Source organism: Montipora foliosa, chromosome 8 (assembly GCF_036669935.1).
Source record: "Montipora foliosa isolate CH-2021 chromosome 8, ASM3666993v2, whole genome shotgun sequence".
Classification (NCBI taxonomy): domain Eukaryota; kingdom Metazoa; phylum Cnidaria; class Anthozoa; order Scleractinia; family Acroporidae; genus Montipora; species Montipora foliosa.
In genome coordinates this window covers 37160848-37175158 of record NC_090876.1, presented here as the reverse complement: position 1 = coordinate 37175158, position 14311 = coordinate 37160848, and the positions used below count along the sequence as shown (strand labels likewise).

General features: G+C 41.5%; 1 protein-coding gene across 2 annotated transcripts in view; it reads left to right on the top strand.

Annotated features, from left to right (window-relative positions):
- Positions 1-14311, top strand: part of LOC138012472 (3-hydroxyisobutyryl-CoA hydrolase, mitochondrial-like) — a 31678-nt gene that overhangs the window by 8885 nt on the left and 8482 nt on the right. For both annotated transcript variants that reach the window (XM_068859249.1, XM_068859250.1), the window contains 9 exons: positions 4121-4237; positions 6466-6550; positions 6657-6737; positions 8206-8258; positions 9676-9754; positions 10591-10668; positions 11535-11602; positions 12324-12410; positions 13708-13763. In XM_068859249.1, coding sequence (XP_068715350.1) covers positions 4121-4237; positions 6466-6550; positions 6657-6737; positions 8206-8258; positions 9676-9754; positions 10591-10668; positions 11535-11602; positions 12324-12410; positions 13708-13763 — 704 coding nt within the window. The remainder of the gene's footprint in view (positions 1-4120; positions 4238-6465; positions 6551-6656; positions 6738-8205; positions 8259-9675; positions 9755-10590; positions 10669-11534; positions 11603-12323; positions 12411-13707; positions 13764-14311) is intronic.

The following is a 14311-nucleotide window of genomic DNA, read 5'->3' as shown; positions in this document are numbered from 1 at the left end:
TGGTTCCTGAAACCAATCGACTGGCCTGGATGCTGGATCTATGTCTGTTGCCCAGCTTGAAGGAATTATCTGATATTGTTGGCATCAGCACTCAACCTGGTTACCACTGGCATGAAATCCCCCCTGGCCCACTGCATCTTTGAACACGAACATGCAAACTGTAATGTGTAGTTTCCCAATCCTGAGTCACAACCAGGTCAGAGCAATCCCGGAAACATCGTCATCAGTTCTTTCCAAGCTCCTTTCTCTGAAGAGATGCCCTCGCTCTCTCATTTCTCAAGCACCCAACTTAGCCAGCTACACAATCTCTTTATGGAGGCTGTTGTCCATTGACAAGACAGTCAGCTCCCAGCTCCAAAGTCCTTCTCCTTTCCTGGACAAGTGCCTCGCCCAATGTTCTCCCTTGGGGACAAACACCAGATGGAAAGCAAGATGGTGGTAACTCTTCGCAACATTTGGAACCCAGGCTCTCACAGTTCGTGCAGAACAACTCATTCATTTGGAAGTTGCTGCACTTCCCTGGCCACATTCCACTGCTAATGAAACCAAGTTACCACTGGTACCGGAGAAGCTTCGCTCCAAGATAACTAAACGCAAGTACATTGACTTTAACAAACTCTTGTCAGACAACTTGTACCCATACCCTTCTTTTGCTTCAGCCCCAAACAACTTTACCCTGACCATCAACCCTCAGGATACCGCCACCTTAGCTTTTATGTCATCCCAACGCAGGATATGCCGCATAGATGGTCTATCGTCCTGGCTCGAGGCTTGGCATGTTTACATCAGATAATGCTTGCGTTATTCCCACAACTCTCCCCAGATCTCCTTGCCTTCCAAGACCAAATAATGCAAATTCAGCCGCAAATTCAAGGCCTCAGCCTGGTTCGCCCCAACTGTCAGTTCCAGCACATCTGCAACAAACCTGGTTGCAGGGACAACCACCCTAGTGTCCCGTGCCCCAAAGCAACCCAACTGTAATATGCCTCCACCTGCATTGCTTGCGCCTTCCACGCCTATCAATATTCCTTGACTGGCATATGAGCTTGCTGGTCATGCTGACCAGCATTTTACCTCCAGCCTTCTGCATGGTCTTGAGTGGGGTTCCAACCTTGGTTACAAAGGCCCTTTGGCTTGAGCTCATCCCATACCTCTTTAACCGCCTAGCTGACACATTTGAATGGGTCTTGAAGCACCGGATTCCGGACTTAATGCATTACCTTGATGATTACTTCACTGTCGGCCCTGTCTACTCTCCAACTTGTACCTGAAATGACAAGTCCATCACATGTGTATCTTCAGAGGTTGGCATTCCTCTGGCTCCCAATACATTGGAAGGACCTGCTACTCAGTGAGTGTTCCTGGGCATCTGTATTAACACCACTGCTATGGAAACCTCCTTACCTGAGGACAAACTCAGTGGGCTACTAACAGCTTCAGTGGTGGTCCTCACATAAAAAATGTTGCAAACGAGACCTCCTTTCCCTGATAAGCAAATTAAACTTTGCCTGCCATATCATCCCTGCCAGCCGCATCTTCTTGCATTGTCTCAGTGACTTGAGCTGCACTGATCGCTTGCCACACCATCACCTCACTCTGAATCAGGAGGCCTGTAGCAACATTGCCTGATGGCTGGAGTTCCTTCCTACCTGGAATGGCCGCACCATTATCCCTGACCCGCAGTGGACCTGACTCTGCTGCATTTATTATATGAGTCATTGGATTGCTCAACCCTGGCCCGCTGTCCTGCAAGATGGTTCCATTCAGTCGAAGGAGCCATCGCTCTGGCTTGCCTCATATGGGGTCTCTCAGTGGTCGAGGAAGAAACTTCTGTTTCACCACGACAATCACGCTGTTGTGGATATTTGGGCCTCCGGTTCATCCCATGACCCCCCTGATCATGCACCTTGTTCGCTCCATATTCTTTATTCCTGCCTCCCACCACTTTACTGTTCTCGTTTCTCACATTGCTGGTATCAATAACTCCATTGTTGATTCTTTGTCGCGTTTGCAGATGTCCCGGTTCGGCCAACTCATCCCAGAAGCAGCTCCAGAGACCACACCCATTCCCAAATCAGAAGTGTCCCTTTGGCACAATGGTTGAGCTTCCTCCAGTTGTAGGCTATTGATGATTCCACCTGCTGCTCCTATCGGGCTGGTATTGGTGGCACATCAACTTTTGCAGCTCCCATGGATGGTCCAGCTTCCCCGCCACTGAAAACTTGCTTCGCTTCTTCACTGCTTACCTTGCCGATCAGGTTAGCTTTAAGACCATTAAGCTCTACATGGCAGGCCTTCATTATGCCCACGTTGAACACTGTCTCCCAGACCCCTTCAAGGAAGCCCCCCCCCCCCTCCATCTGCTTCTGTGGGGAATCAAGCATACCACAGCAACACCACTATGACAGCACCTTCCTACAACCATGATGACCCTTCTCCACCAGATCAAGGTCAAGTTGGCTGGTGCTCCTGACATTGTTTCTCAGGATAAATAATTATTGATGCTGTGGTCCACCTTTACTTTAGCCTTGTACAGTTTCCTTTGCTCCAGCGAATCACCTCTCCGACAACTACACATTTCAACCCCTTGGTGCATCTCTCCTCAAATGATGTGCCCTTTACCCCTGATGAGTGCATCGGCCTACACTTAAAGTCATCCAAAACAGACCCATACCACCAGGGCTGCACACTCTTGTCCGTCCCTTCTCATTGCTCAGTCTGTGCTGTATGTGCTCTCCGCAAGTATCTCAAGATTCACCAAGTCACCAGTCCCTCTCCACTTTATGTCTTCAACTCGGGCCAATACCTTACCAGGGCTTAGGTTACAGCCATCCTTCGCGTTCTCCTGAGGCGTCTTGATATTCCCACAGAACAGTACGCTTCCCACAGTTTTAGGATTGGAGCAGCAACCACTGCCACAGAGTCCGGTTTACCACCTTGGCTTATTCAGACTCTAGGAAGATGGTCGAGTGACTGCTTCACTCTTTACATCACTGCTCCTCCATCAGTTCTCCAGAGGGTACCTAATTTGCTGGCCACAGCACACCTTTCTGGCCAAATTTTTGGAATCCAAACCAAGGCCGTTCCATAGCTAGTTGTACTTAATTTTCAGTCAGGGTTGGGAGTATTTGGGATATTTTTGGTTGCACACCTGCCACTTTGCTTTGCACACAGCAGATTGGGTGGGGGCCCCTTTCCTATCATCACCATCTCAGCTGTGGTTTGCACCACACTTTGCAAGCTCGCATTGGTACTTGTCTGTTCCAGTCGCATATCGCAGGGTGTGTCACTACCACCCTACTCCATTGCCCATATAATTATGCTCAGGGTGTGTTGCTACCACCCTCATTTGTCTCATTGCCGGGTGTGTTGCTACCATCCCCTTTATTGCTCAGGGTGTGTGGCTGCCACCCTCATTAGTTGCAACACAGTGATGTTGCTGCAATCCCCATACAGTCACTCACAGGGTGTGTTGCTGCCACCCTAACCTCCCTGCACTTTACACCCTCAGGGGTGAAGGATACTCATCTACCTATACACATACATGTATATTATTTTGTGAGATACACGCAAGTCCAGAAATGCAAGGTACATTTACAATGAAAATGCATGCACTTTCCATTTTAACAGAAGATATGAAGTGTGGGCTACTGTTAAATACCTATCAACAACTTTGTCGTTTTATAATACATTATCTAAGAGACATACAAAAGGACTACACAGTCATTGACAGTAAATGGGTCTACAGCTATTGAGCGCACCCTAGTGCAAGAAAGGGTGGCAGGTCATTGTTTTACCATAACTGGAACAACCCAAACCTTTAGAAAAGTGTTAACCTTAGGCTTAAACATTATTTTTTAGGCCTAATGTTGGCATTAGTAAAGGTTTGGGTTGTTTCAGGTATGGTGAAACAATGACCTGGAACCCCAACCTGTAACCTGCAGTTTACACCCTCCATTCTTCTCCCAGGACTGAGGGCTTTGATAAAATTTTGGTCAAAGACGACATGTATGACTATAGAGTGACTTCTCATTGCCTCATGAAAGACCCAAGCCAAGAAATATGAGTCAATCCTGTCTCATCTTAATTTGCTTTGTTTTGTATAATTTTATTGCTCTAGGATGCCGAGGTATTACTTGAGGTCAAGAACAAAGTTGGCTTGATTACTCTGAATCGTCCAAAAGCATTGAATGCTTTAAATTTGAACATGATCAGAAAGATCTGTCCAGTATTGCAGGTACTAATTAAGCTGCTTTTTTATTAAATCCTCATGGAACAAAGTATAGGAATACAGTGCCAAGTCTTTTTTTTCCTTGTGAGTCATGGTTTCTTTTTTGTTGAGGAAAAATCGGATCATGTTTACTTCGGTTGATTGTCAGTTGACAAATTGGTTGATATTCAGTTGATGGTCGTACAATAGTCGGTCAATTGTTGGTCCCTCTTAGGTCAACAGCCAGTCAACAGTGGATAGTTCCTACACGCATCTCTATCGAGTATCGGCCATACAACACGGGTATAAAGCAAAGTTACAGGATGAGTGACAGTACTAATTCTTTGTCCACAGCAGCTCATTTCCTCACACTTCTCCATTCATGGTGCTTCGCCCTCTTTTCTCTGGTGACCTTCCTTCTATCATCATCACTCTTATTGCAAACCTTTGTTGCAAACCTCTGCCACCCGGGACGGTCTGCTACAATGTTTCTCCTTGAGAGAAGTAATACTCCATGCTTCAAAATGTCCTTCAAGGTGTCCTTAACATCTTTTAAAAAGGAAGACCAACTCTTCTATAACCCTCTGCCAGCTCTCAATAGAGAAGTGCCTTTACTGGGCATTCATCTGGCATGCAAGCAACCTGGCCCAACCAACACAATCTTTTTTCTGATAAGATTGATCTCAATATTTGTGGTGTTAGCAAGATCCAACACTTCATTGTTTGTGATGAAGTGATCCCATGTGATGTTAAGAATAGATCTCAGATGTCGTTGCTGGACAATTCTGAGCAGCTTAATGTGGTGACGATACAGAGTCCAGGTTTTGCTACCATAAATCATTAGAGGGATGATGCACTGATTGTAGACCTTGAATCTGTGCAGTGATGTCTACATCTGCCTTGCAGTCTTTGGTAACATACATCTAGCTGCGAATATATTTGAAGCAGTCTACTCTTTTCAACTTGTCCATCAATGTTGAGGTGAATCTGTTCACCTATGCTCATGGTTTCTGTCTTCTTGATGTTATCCAAAGACCCATGTTCTTCAACAGCTTGTTGTACAGTATGCGGATAACAGCAACTGTAGTGCTGTACCGTCATTAGTGAATATAGCAATAATTTACAATCTGCATACTGGGCCTCTCTTATGACCTTTGTAAGTGTCTTGGTCTTAGAATTCAGGCATCGAAGGTCAAATACATCATCGTCATATTTGAAATGGACCACGATGCTATAACATGGACTGATGTTCTTGAAGGCAAGGCTAGAGCGCGATGACTCAGTTGGTTGAGCACCGGGCTGCCATGTGGGAGGTTGTGAGTTCGACTCCGGCCAGACCAACACTCAGGGTCTTAAAATAACTGAGGAGAAAGTGCTGCCTTTGTAATAACATCCACAATTGGTTAGACTTTCAAGTCTTCTCGGGCAAGGACTTTAAACCGTAGGCCCTGTCTCACAAATGCCTTCCATGTTCATAAGTTCCCTGTGGGACATTAAAGAACCCACACACTATTCGAGAAGAGTAGGGGATGAAGTTCCCGGTGTTGTGACTGTCCTTCGTGAGTGTATGGGTGGGTGGATATAGCAGGTTCACATCAGCTGTATAGCTGCCAATACTTGGCTGCTCCAAGAAGGTTGGGCTCACAAGGGGAAGTGGATGTGCCACCATTTGTCACTCAAGCTAGGGCAACCCCGGAATTGCTTCAGTGTGGGACTGAAGGGTTGGGGACGTCAACATTTATCCCCAAACCATATTTTTAATGCAAGTGGCAAAAGAATAAATATGACAACAAGGTGTCACTGCAAGTAGGAGATGTGCCACGGTAACCCTATTAGAACATAAATAATTATGGGAGGACTGGAAGGGAAAGACTCACTTTGTGGTCAGAAGAAATTGGGAGAGAATTGGATGGCAAGTTGGCCGCAGGTGTTGCCAAAAAATCTAATTGGTTTCAGTAAAAGGGGGTGGGAAAAACACATGTGAAGCACAAAAACAAACAGTTGACGCAATCAGTAAGGTACAGAGGTCAATTGAGCTAAACATTAACTACAGTTTATGCTTAAGCAAAAAAAGCCAACTGCTCACCCATTAGCTGAGAAGTACTGGTCATGGAGGCCCAAACCACCCAATAGGACTGCACCCTGGGTGCTTGATGTCTATTTTGGCTTTCAACAAAGTTTTGTGTTTTCTTTCTCTAAGCCTGATGTATCTTTGGGCAAAAATAAACTAATAACCAATATTTTGATGTTTACAGAAATGGGATGTTGATTCAGGTGTGAATTTAGTGGTGATTAAAGGAACTGGAGACCGTGCCTTTTGTGCAGGGGGAGATGTTCGGGGTGAGCAATTAATAAACTGTCTATTAGAGAGAACCAAGTACACCTGTCCAACATGTATATCAATGTTGCAGAATCTGTAAGAATGTCATCTTATAAACTTTTTCAGCTGTTGCTGAAGCTGGCCAGAAGGGTGATGACCTTACAAAGTTGTTCTTCAAGGAAGAATACATGTTAAATTATGCCATTGGTGAGCTGTAAGAGTTTATCATAATATCTGAAGCTTATAAACCAGTGATAGTGATGTACTAATCTGGAAAATGGTACGCAAAGTAATGGTAAGAATAACTGGGGACATTGGAAATCAAATCAAAGTATGTGAAATTAACTCAGATTAACTCAGCTGTTGGGGTTTGATTAGAGGGGAAAACCAGACCTCCCAGAGAAGAGTAGAGAACAAACAACTCAACCCACATATGACATTGAGTCCAGACCGCGCACCGGTGGCTCAGTTGGTTGAGCACCGGGCTGTTATGTGGGAGGTCGTGAGTTCAACTCCGGCCGGACCATCACTCAGGGTGTTTAAAATAAATAACTGAGGAGAAAGTGCTGCCTTTGTAATTACATCTGCAAATGGTTAGACTCTCTAGTCTTCTCGGATAAGGACGATCAGCCGGAGGTCCCATCTCACAACCCTTCAATGTTCATAATCCTGTGGGACGTAAAAGAACCTGCACACTTGTCGTAAAGAGTAGGGCATGTAGTTCCCGGTGTTGTGGTTTGTCTTCTGTGGTGTATCCTGGTGGATAACCTTGTAGTGGGCTTATGTCCTGTTGTTATTGCACCATGTATGTATTCACACTCAATCAGTAAATAAATAAAATTAATAAGTAAAGAAACTGAACCTGGGGCATATTGGTGGAAGGCGAGTGCGCTCAACATTGCACCAACCCTGCTCTCGACCAATGAAAAGACATCAGAACAAAAGTTGGGTTTTTGATGGGATCAGACATCTCCAGCTGAGCCTTGTTGAATCCTTGTCAATTGATCTTCTTTCATTGATATATTTTTACAACTTTCGATCGCCAATTTGACAATCTGAGAGTGAGAGACATTTGCACACTGCTGGAAACTTCAAGAAATAAGTGTTCTAGTTAAGCAGTAGAAGGACTTTTTCCATGTTTACATGGCCTCCCAACTCCCCCTCATGTTTAGGTGAGGCAATGTAAACACGAAAAGAAGTCCTCTATTGCCTTTATAAAATATTCCTCAGAAATAACTCGACAAATGAAGGAAAATGCTGGTTTTTTTACCTCTTGATTGAAACAGATGTTCTTGATACACGCTCATATTTCGTACCAGCCAATCATAACACACGTCTGACAACATAAGCAATCAAAATTCATGTGTTGTCACAGCCATTTTTGTTTACATACTCATCTAAACACAGGTAGATGTATTGACCAATGAGAGTATGCATACTATCCTAATTATTTTATTTAATTAAGTGGTTCAGAAACACTACGTAAAGCATGCTAATAATTATTACAAATCAGCTTGCATGTTACATTGTTAATAATGTTTTACTCTCCAGGGGCTATAATTGTTACCTTCTGAGTGTCAGCGGCAGAGGTTACATGTATGGTACCTGAATTTAAAAAAAACCTAGAGCACCCTGGAGACCATGCGTTAATTTCTACATGTATGCACACCTGTAGGTACTCTGAAAACTCCTTATGTGGCACTGATCAATGGGATAACCATGGGAGGGGTGAGTAGTCATTAATTTAATGCTGTCATTATGTTCTTGAGTCAACATTGCTTTGTACAGTATCTTTGGATCCACAACAAACAAGTTGCTTGTTGCTTAAACAGGCGAGTTCTCTTCAACACATGTTCATGTATTACACACTGTTGTATGGGTGTAACAAGTTGCCGCTCCTACTGACTGCCTTTTGGGTTAACTTAAAAGAATCTACATTTAAAGAATCTATAAATCAAGAAAGGAAGAAACATCAAGGAGCAGGTTTTCATGGCCTCTGTAGAATCTATCCTGCTTTATGGAAGCAAGACAGTCACGAAAGCTATGAAGAAGAAATTAGATGGATGTTACACCAAAATGTTATGTATGGTATTTATTAACAAACAAGGAATTATATGGAAATTTACCACCAGTATCATCAAAAGTGGGTTTCAGAAGGTTGAAGCTAGCCGGTCATTTTGTTAGACACCTGTAGGAAGAAGCATTTAATCTAGTACTTTGGAAGCTGCTGAGTGGATGCATGAACGTGGGATTACAAGCTGTTACCTATATACAATGTAGACAACCTGAAAAGCGATAGCAGCTTTGAAAGTGTGGAAAAACTGAGAAGAGCTATGTTGGATAGGGAAACCTTGGAAGAGGCATGCTGAATCGAGGCTTGCTTTAGCTCGGCCATAGTAGTAGTGTAGTAGTGATAGTGAAGTGGTAGTAGTAGTAGTACATGTTAGTAGGAGTTAAAGAATCTAATATAGAGCGGTTTTCAATTGAGTGTTGAAGTAATTAGCGAATTGCTTTGGTTTGCATTTACTTCACTCAATGATTGGTTGAAAGTTCTTGTGCCACTTTTTCAACCAATCAGAAGTGAAACCAAAACCAATCATGGCTTGTGCGTGCACATTTTCCAGCGCTTTGTGTCGGCTACATGTAATCACTTAGAGTTTTGATTGGTTTACTGGATTGTCTCCGTCCTTTTTGATTGGCCAAAGTAATTACTTTGTTTTTGGTTTTACGACACGCGATTGAAACTCACTCTATTCTATATCTAGGTAATTAGATGTATTCAGGCTATTTTTATAAGCATCGCAAAGTGTCCCCTTGCTCTTCTCTGCAACTTCACATCACGCGCATCTGGAAATACAGACAATTAATGTCACAGATTGTTTCCTAAACTGTAGTCCTCAAGTAAAGATAGATACTGTAGCTGCAAGAACATTATTAAGCAGAATGCTTGCAGATTAGCATAATTATGTACCACATCCTTGCACATGCATTGCAGGCCCATGTTTAACCTTCTATATTCAGAGCATTTTTGGTTTTGAGGATTTATTATTTATTTTTTGCGAGAAAGCACTCAGGTTCATGCACAATATAGACTCAGGTTGATGTGAGAGAAAGTCTTGCAACATCATTTTTTCACTTCCTGTAGGGTGTTGGCTTATCTGTCCATGGTCGTTTCAGAGTTGCCACTGAGAAGACATTGTTTGCCATGCCAGAAACTGCTATAGGTGTGTGTGTGTGTGTAACAAATACTACAAATTAAATAGAGGTCCTATACTGTATTTCCTCAAATAAGCTCCCTCTCCCTCAGCCATAATGTCAAACAAGCGACCCTCTCGAATAAGCACCTCTCACCGGACCCCCATCCCTCACTTTCTTAAATAGTAGGTATACAAGGAAACCTATTTCTATTGCCATAGTTTCTTTTCTGTTAAGTCACTTCAAGTAATTTCTATCCTTGTGCGCTTGCAGAGTTATCTGTTCTTTTAGTTTTTGTTCTATTGCCATGCTCTTGGTAAATGTTGTGAACTTCCCATAGAGGGAGCAGAGATGCCATTGGTGTTGTCAGTCACATTTTTCTACGGGTTGGGCAAATAATGCGTTCGGGGGTAATTCAATTTTTTTTTAAAAACCCTTTCACCGCCGAGGGCTTCCCATTGTTAGACACAGAGACAAGACAGGCAGAGTAATATCTGTGAGTGTCAAGGGCATTTATGGCAGTGAAAGGGTTAACCTCCAGTTACCACCGTTACCAACAAAACCGCGAAACATGCATTCCACGTGTGTCATATGCCTGGGGGTCGTGAATACGCCGGTCATACAAATACAGGAAAATTTCCCATGTATAACTTAAAAAGCCAGACCAATTGCCCCTACGCTGGGGTGAGGTGTGAGGGTCTAAGTTGGTATTACATGTATCCACCTTTTTCATAGCCATGGTCAGTTTTATGAATGGTAGGTTTGGCATTTGGTGAGAAAACCCTGCTATTAAAAACACTCTCAATGGCATCTTGAAGCAGGTTCTGCCATCACCAACCTAAATTCCCTTTCTTTTTACCCTCAGGCTTGTTTCCTGATGTTGGTGGGGGATATGTATTACCTAGGATGAAAGGCAAACTTGGTGTCTATTTAGCACTCACAGGTAAGTACAGGTTATGTTCAGAATGGAAATAATAGGGAGCTTAAGCAAGGACAACGACGACAAAAGCTACAAGAACACCACAAAACAATAGGTTTAATTAGCAATAGTCCTCTAGTAGCGTAGCCAATCAAAATGCAGGATTTGCATTAGTCCACTAGTTGGGTGATACTAATAATAATTATTTCTTGCATCCTGGACATACAGCATGTAAGCAAGTAAGGAAAGGCCATTATTATACATTAGCATCACCAGCTCGATTTTGATTGGCTATAAGCGCGCAGCTAATTCTTTCTTGCTCTGTTTTCTGACATCATACCTACAGATAATACTTTTTATATATGTGGAATTGACGTCATACCTACAGACAATAGTTTTATGCATGCAGAAGTGCACCTAACACACTAACCAGCAGAGGAGAGGAAAGAAGGCTACCAACCGCAGAAACATTCTTTAATTTGCCGCTCATGCAAAGAAATGGATGAGTCAGTCCTCTTGTCTTTACAAGTGCAGCTCAGGAATATGCATAATAAAACACATATTGGATTCAGTTTTCGCATGATACAGTAGTGATAATTATCAAGGCCTCAGTTTGTGTTATCGGCAGATAACACAAACTTTGGCCTTGATAATTATCACTATCATGCTCGACCTCATTCAGTATTTGTTAATTCTTAGTTATTGTGGTATTTCATTAAATGTAGGGGTATCTTTTTGTCAAGCTGCAGTGTATTGTTGTTTTTTTTTTAATTTGTGATGTACAGTACAACAAGTAGAGTTCTATGACTTCTATGTCTTCTATGTACATGTAGGTGAGGATTCATTGAAGACTTTCTTGGTATAAGATATTCCCGCATTAAATTTTTCAGGTCATAGATTGAAAGGCTATGATGTAAAACTTGCAGGAGTGGCAACACATTTTGTTGCAAGTGAAAAGGTACTTTATTCCTGTCTTGCCTTTGTCCTCCCTAAACTAAACTAAAATGATGCTGAAGTTTGTTCTTCTCAAAACATGGTTTAAATACCTCAGACATGAGAAAATTCAAATGAGGCAGTCACTTGGCATGAGTACTGATCGAGGTAAATTAAGATATTTGTCTTGAATGATAATCCACAGGGCAAGTCATTGTTAATTTAGGGGTTATTGCTCATAGTGATAGAGTCAGGCTGTGACCTCCTTCAAGCTGTTGACATTTCTTGAACCTTTGTTGTTCCTTACTTAATTCCCTCTATCTTGTCTGATGCAGCCCATGCGCATCTGTGGACGTAGAGATGCTCTTCCAATACTTAATAATGCTCCTCCCATTTAGCGGGAAGATGAGCAAGCTTCAGTTTTGTTCTTTGCATGTACCCCAAAGTCGCAGTTATCTTGCCACAGGCTTTGTTCACCCAATTACTTTAATTCACTATTTGTTTTGTCTATTTTGCGTTCAAAGTATTTAATTGCATGACATCTGGTGCTAAGTTTATTTAGCAAAATAGTGACATCACCCATACTTGAAAAAGAAAATACCATAATATTATGAGATGGACTGTGAGAAAGTGTGCTGCTTAGGGATGTTGAGATGGTAAAGATTTTTCCTTTTCTCTGATCCCTGTCTCTATTAATTTGGGTTTGATTGGCTTCATCAAAATTGTTGTTTCCTGCTTAATTTAAGCTAGCAGATCTGGAGTCATCTCTTCTTGGTCTTTCTGATCCTTGTTTACACAGCATTCAGAAAGTGTTGAATGATTATGACAAACTGGTAAGTCAATAATAAATTATTCTTTGTTTTACAAGCCTATTTACCGCCACCCATCTGGTCTATCTTTTAACCCTCTTACTCTCGAGGGGGTCCTAATCACGAATGAAAATCATGCAGCTTTATCCAGAGTTAAATCTGTTGTCTCTATTGTGAGTGAAAGGGTGAGCCCAGTATTGACAATGGTTGGTGCAATGGTGCAAACATTGGGTTCCAACCAATGTTATTGGATTGATTCCCAGACTGGACACCACTTGGGTTAAATTTGTCAATTCTCCACTCTGGTGTTTTCTGTGTACCCTACCTTCATCAAAAAACCAACATCCAATAAAATTGATTTATTAATTAATTTATTTGTACAAAGATAAAAGGATTTGGAAAAGAATTCAGCGATAAAAAATTATGAAAAAGTATTTCTTACTGTAAAAACATTTTAAGATTAAAAGAAAGTTTGCTAAAAACAACAACGTTTCAATGTTAGCTAAACATAACTGTTTGTAAGTTACAGTCTATAAATTAATATTATCAAATAAGAACAATAGGTGATTAAAAGAAAAGGAAAGAAAAGGAATAATTTAAAAATTAAACAAAAAGTTTGGCACTTATGGAGATCTGTCTGGATATTAAATTATTATTAACTTAAACTGGTTTTTCGTTTGCATACTCCCCACCCTTTGGACACCACTTTCAATATAGACATTCCTTGCACCTGGTTTGTCTCTTGTAACTACCAGTTCCACTGTCCATAATTTTTGTAATTTCATTAGTGTCCTTTTATTGTAATTTTATTAGACTTTATTTGCATGTGGCATGACCATTCCAGGGGTGAGGGGTGAAGGGAGTGACAGTTACAATAGCTGAAACAACCCAAACCTTTAGAAAAATGCGAACCTAAAGCTAAACAATATGCTTTAGATAATGTTTAGATTTAAGGTTAGCTTTTTTGTAAAGGTTTGGGTTGTTTCAGTTTTCACCCTCTTCACCCCTCAACCCCGAAATAATCATGCCAGCCACATGTCCTGTTCGCAATAACCCCTTTGGTCTGTCTAACATTTATATTTATAGTGTATTTGAGATGAAATTATGAAATTATTATATTTATTTGAAATTATATTATGCTGAAAGAATACATTATTTTTTGTAGAATAGGTTTAATTTGGTGATTCTACTCCTAATCATGATCACTGTCACTAGAATTTTCAATGACATTCCATGAAACCAAAGGACATTGATATTGTGCTTGCAAACTCACTTTATGTTCATGTATGTTTTTCCTGGAACAACCACCATCTCTTTGCAGTGTTCTGAGGGACATAAAGAGTTTGTACTGGAGAAATTTACACACCAGATCAATAGGTAGGTAAAGTAACTGCTCTGATAGCCTGCTTGGAAAGCATTCATGAATACAGGAGGCAGGGGTAGGGATCGACACCCTAAGAGAGCTTGCTAGTCAGGTGGCTTGATGGCTTAGTGGTGAATTAGAATTCCAGATTTAATCGGAGAGTGCCAGGTTCAAATCCCACTATAACCAGTATGTGGATTAATGTGGCCCTAAATTCAATTATACTTCTCTTTGTTCTTTGCAACACAGTTATCTCCTGTCTGTTGGGTTTTTTTAAAAATTTATTATTTAGGCCCGTTTCAAACGTCAAACTTTACATGCGCTGAATCTAATGCAATGAGCGAAAAAAAATAGATTTTTCTCACTTGCATTAGATTCGGCACATGTAAAGTTTGATGTTTTAAACAGGCCTTAGTTGAAATATTTCTTCTGTTGTTTTTCAGCAAAACATACATTTGAGTATACATTTATCTCTAATATCTGTATCCAAAAATGATATTTATTATAACTAACATTATCACTATTAACCTTATTTAATGGCCTAGCTCCTATGAGTCTCTCA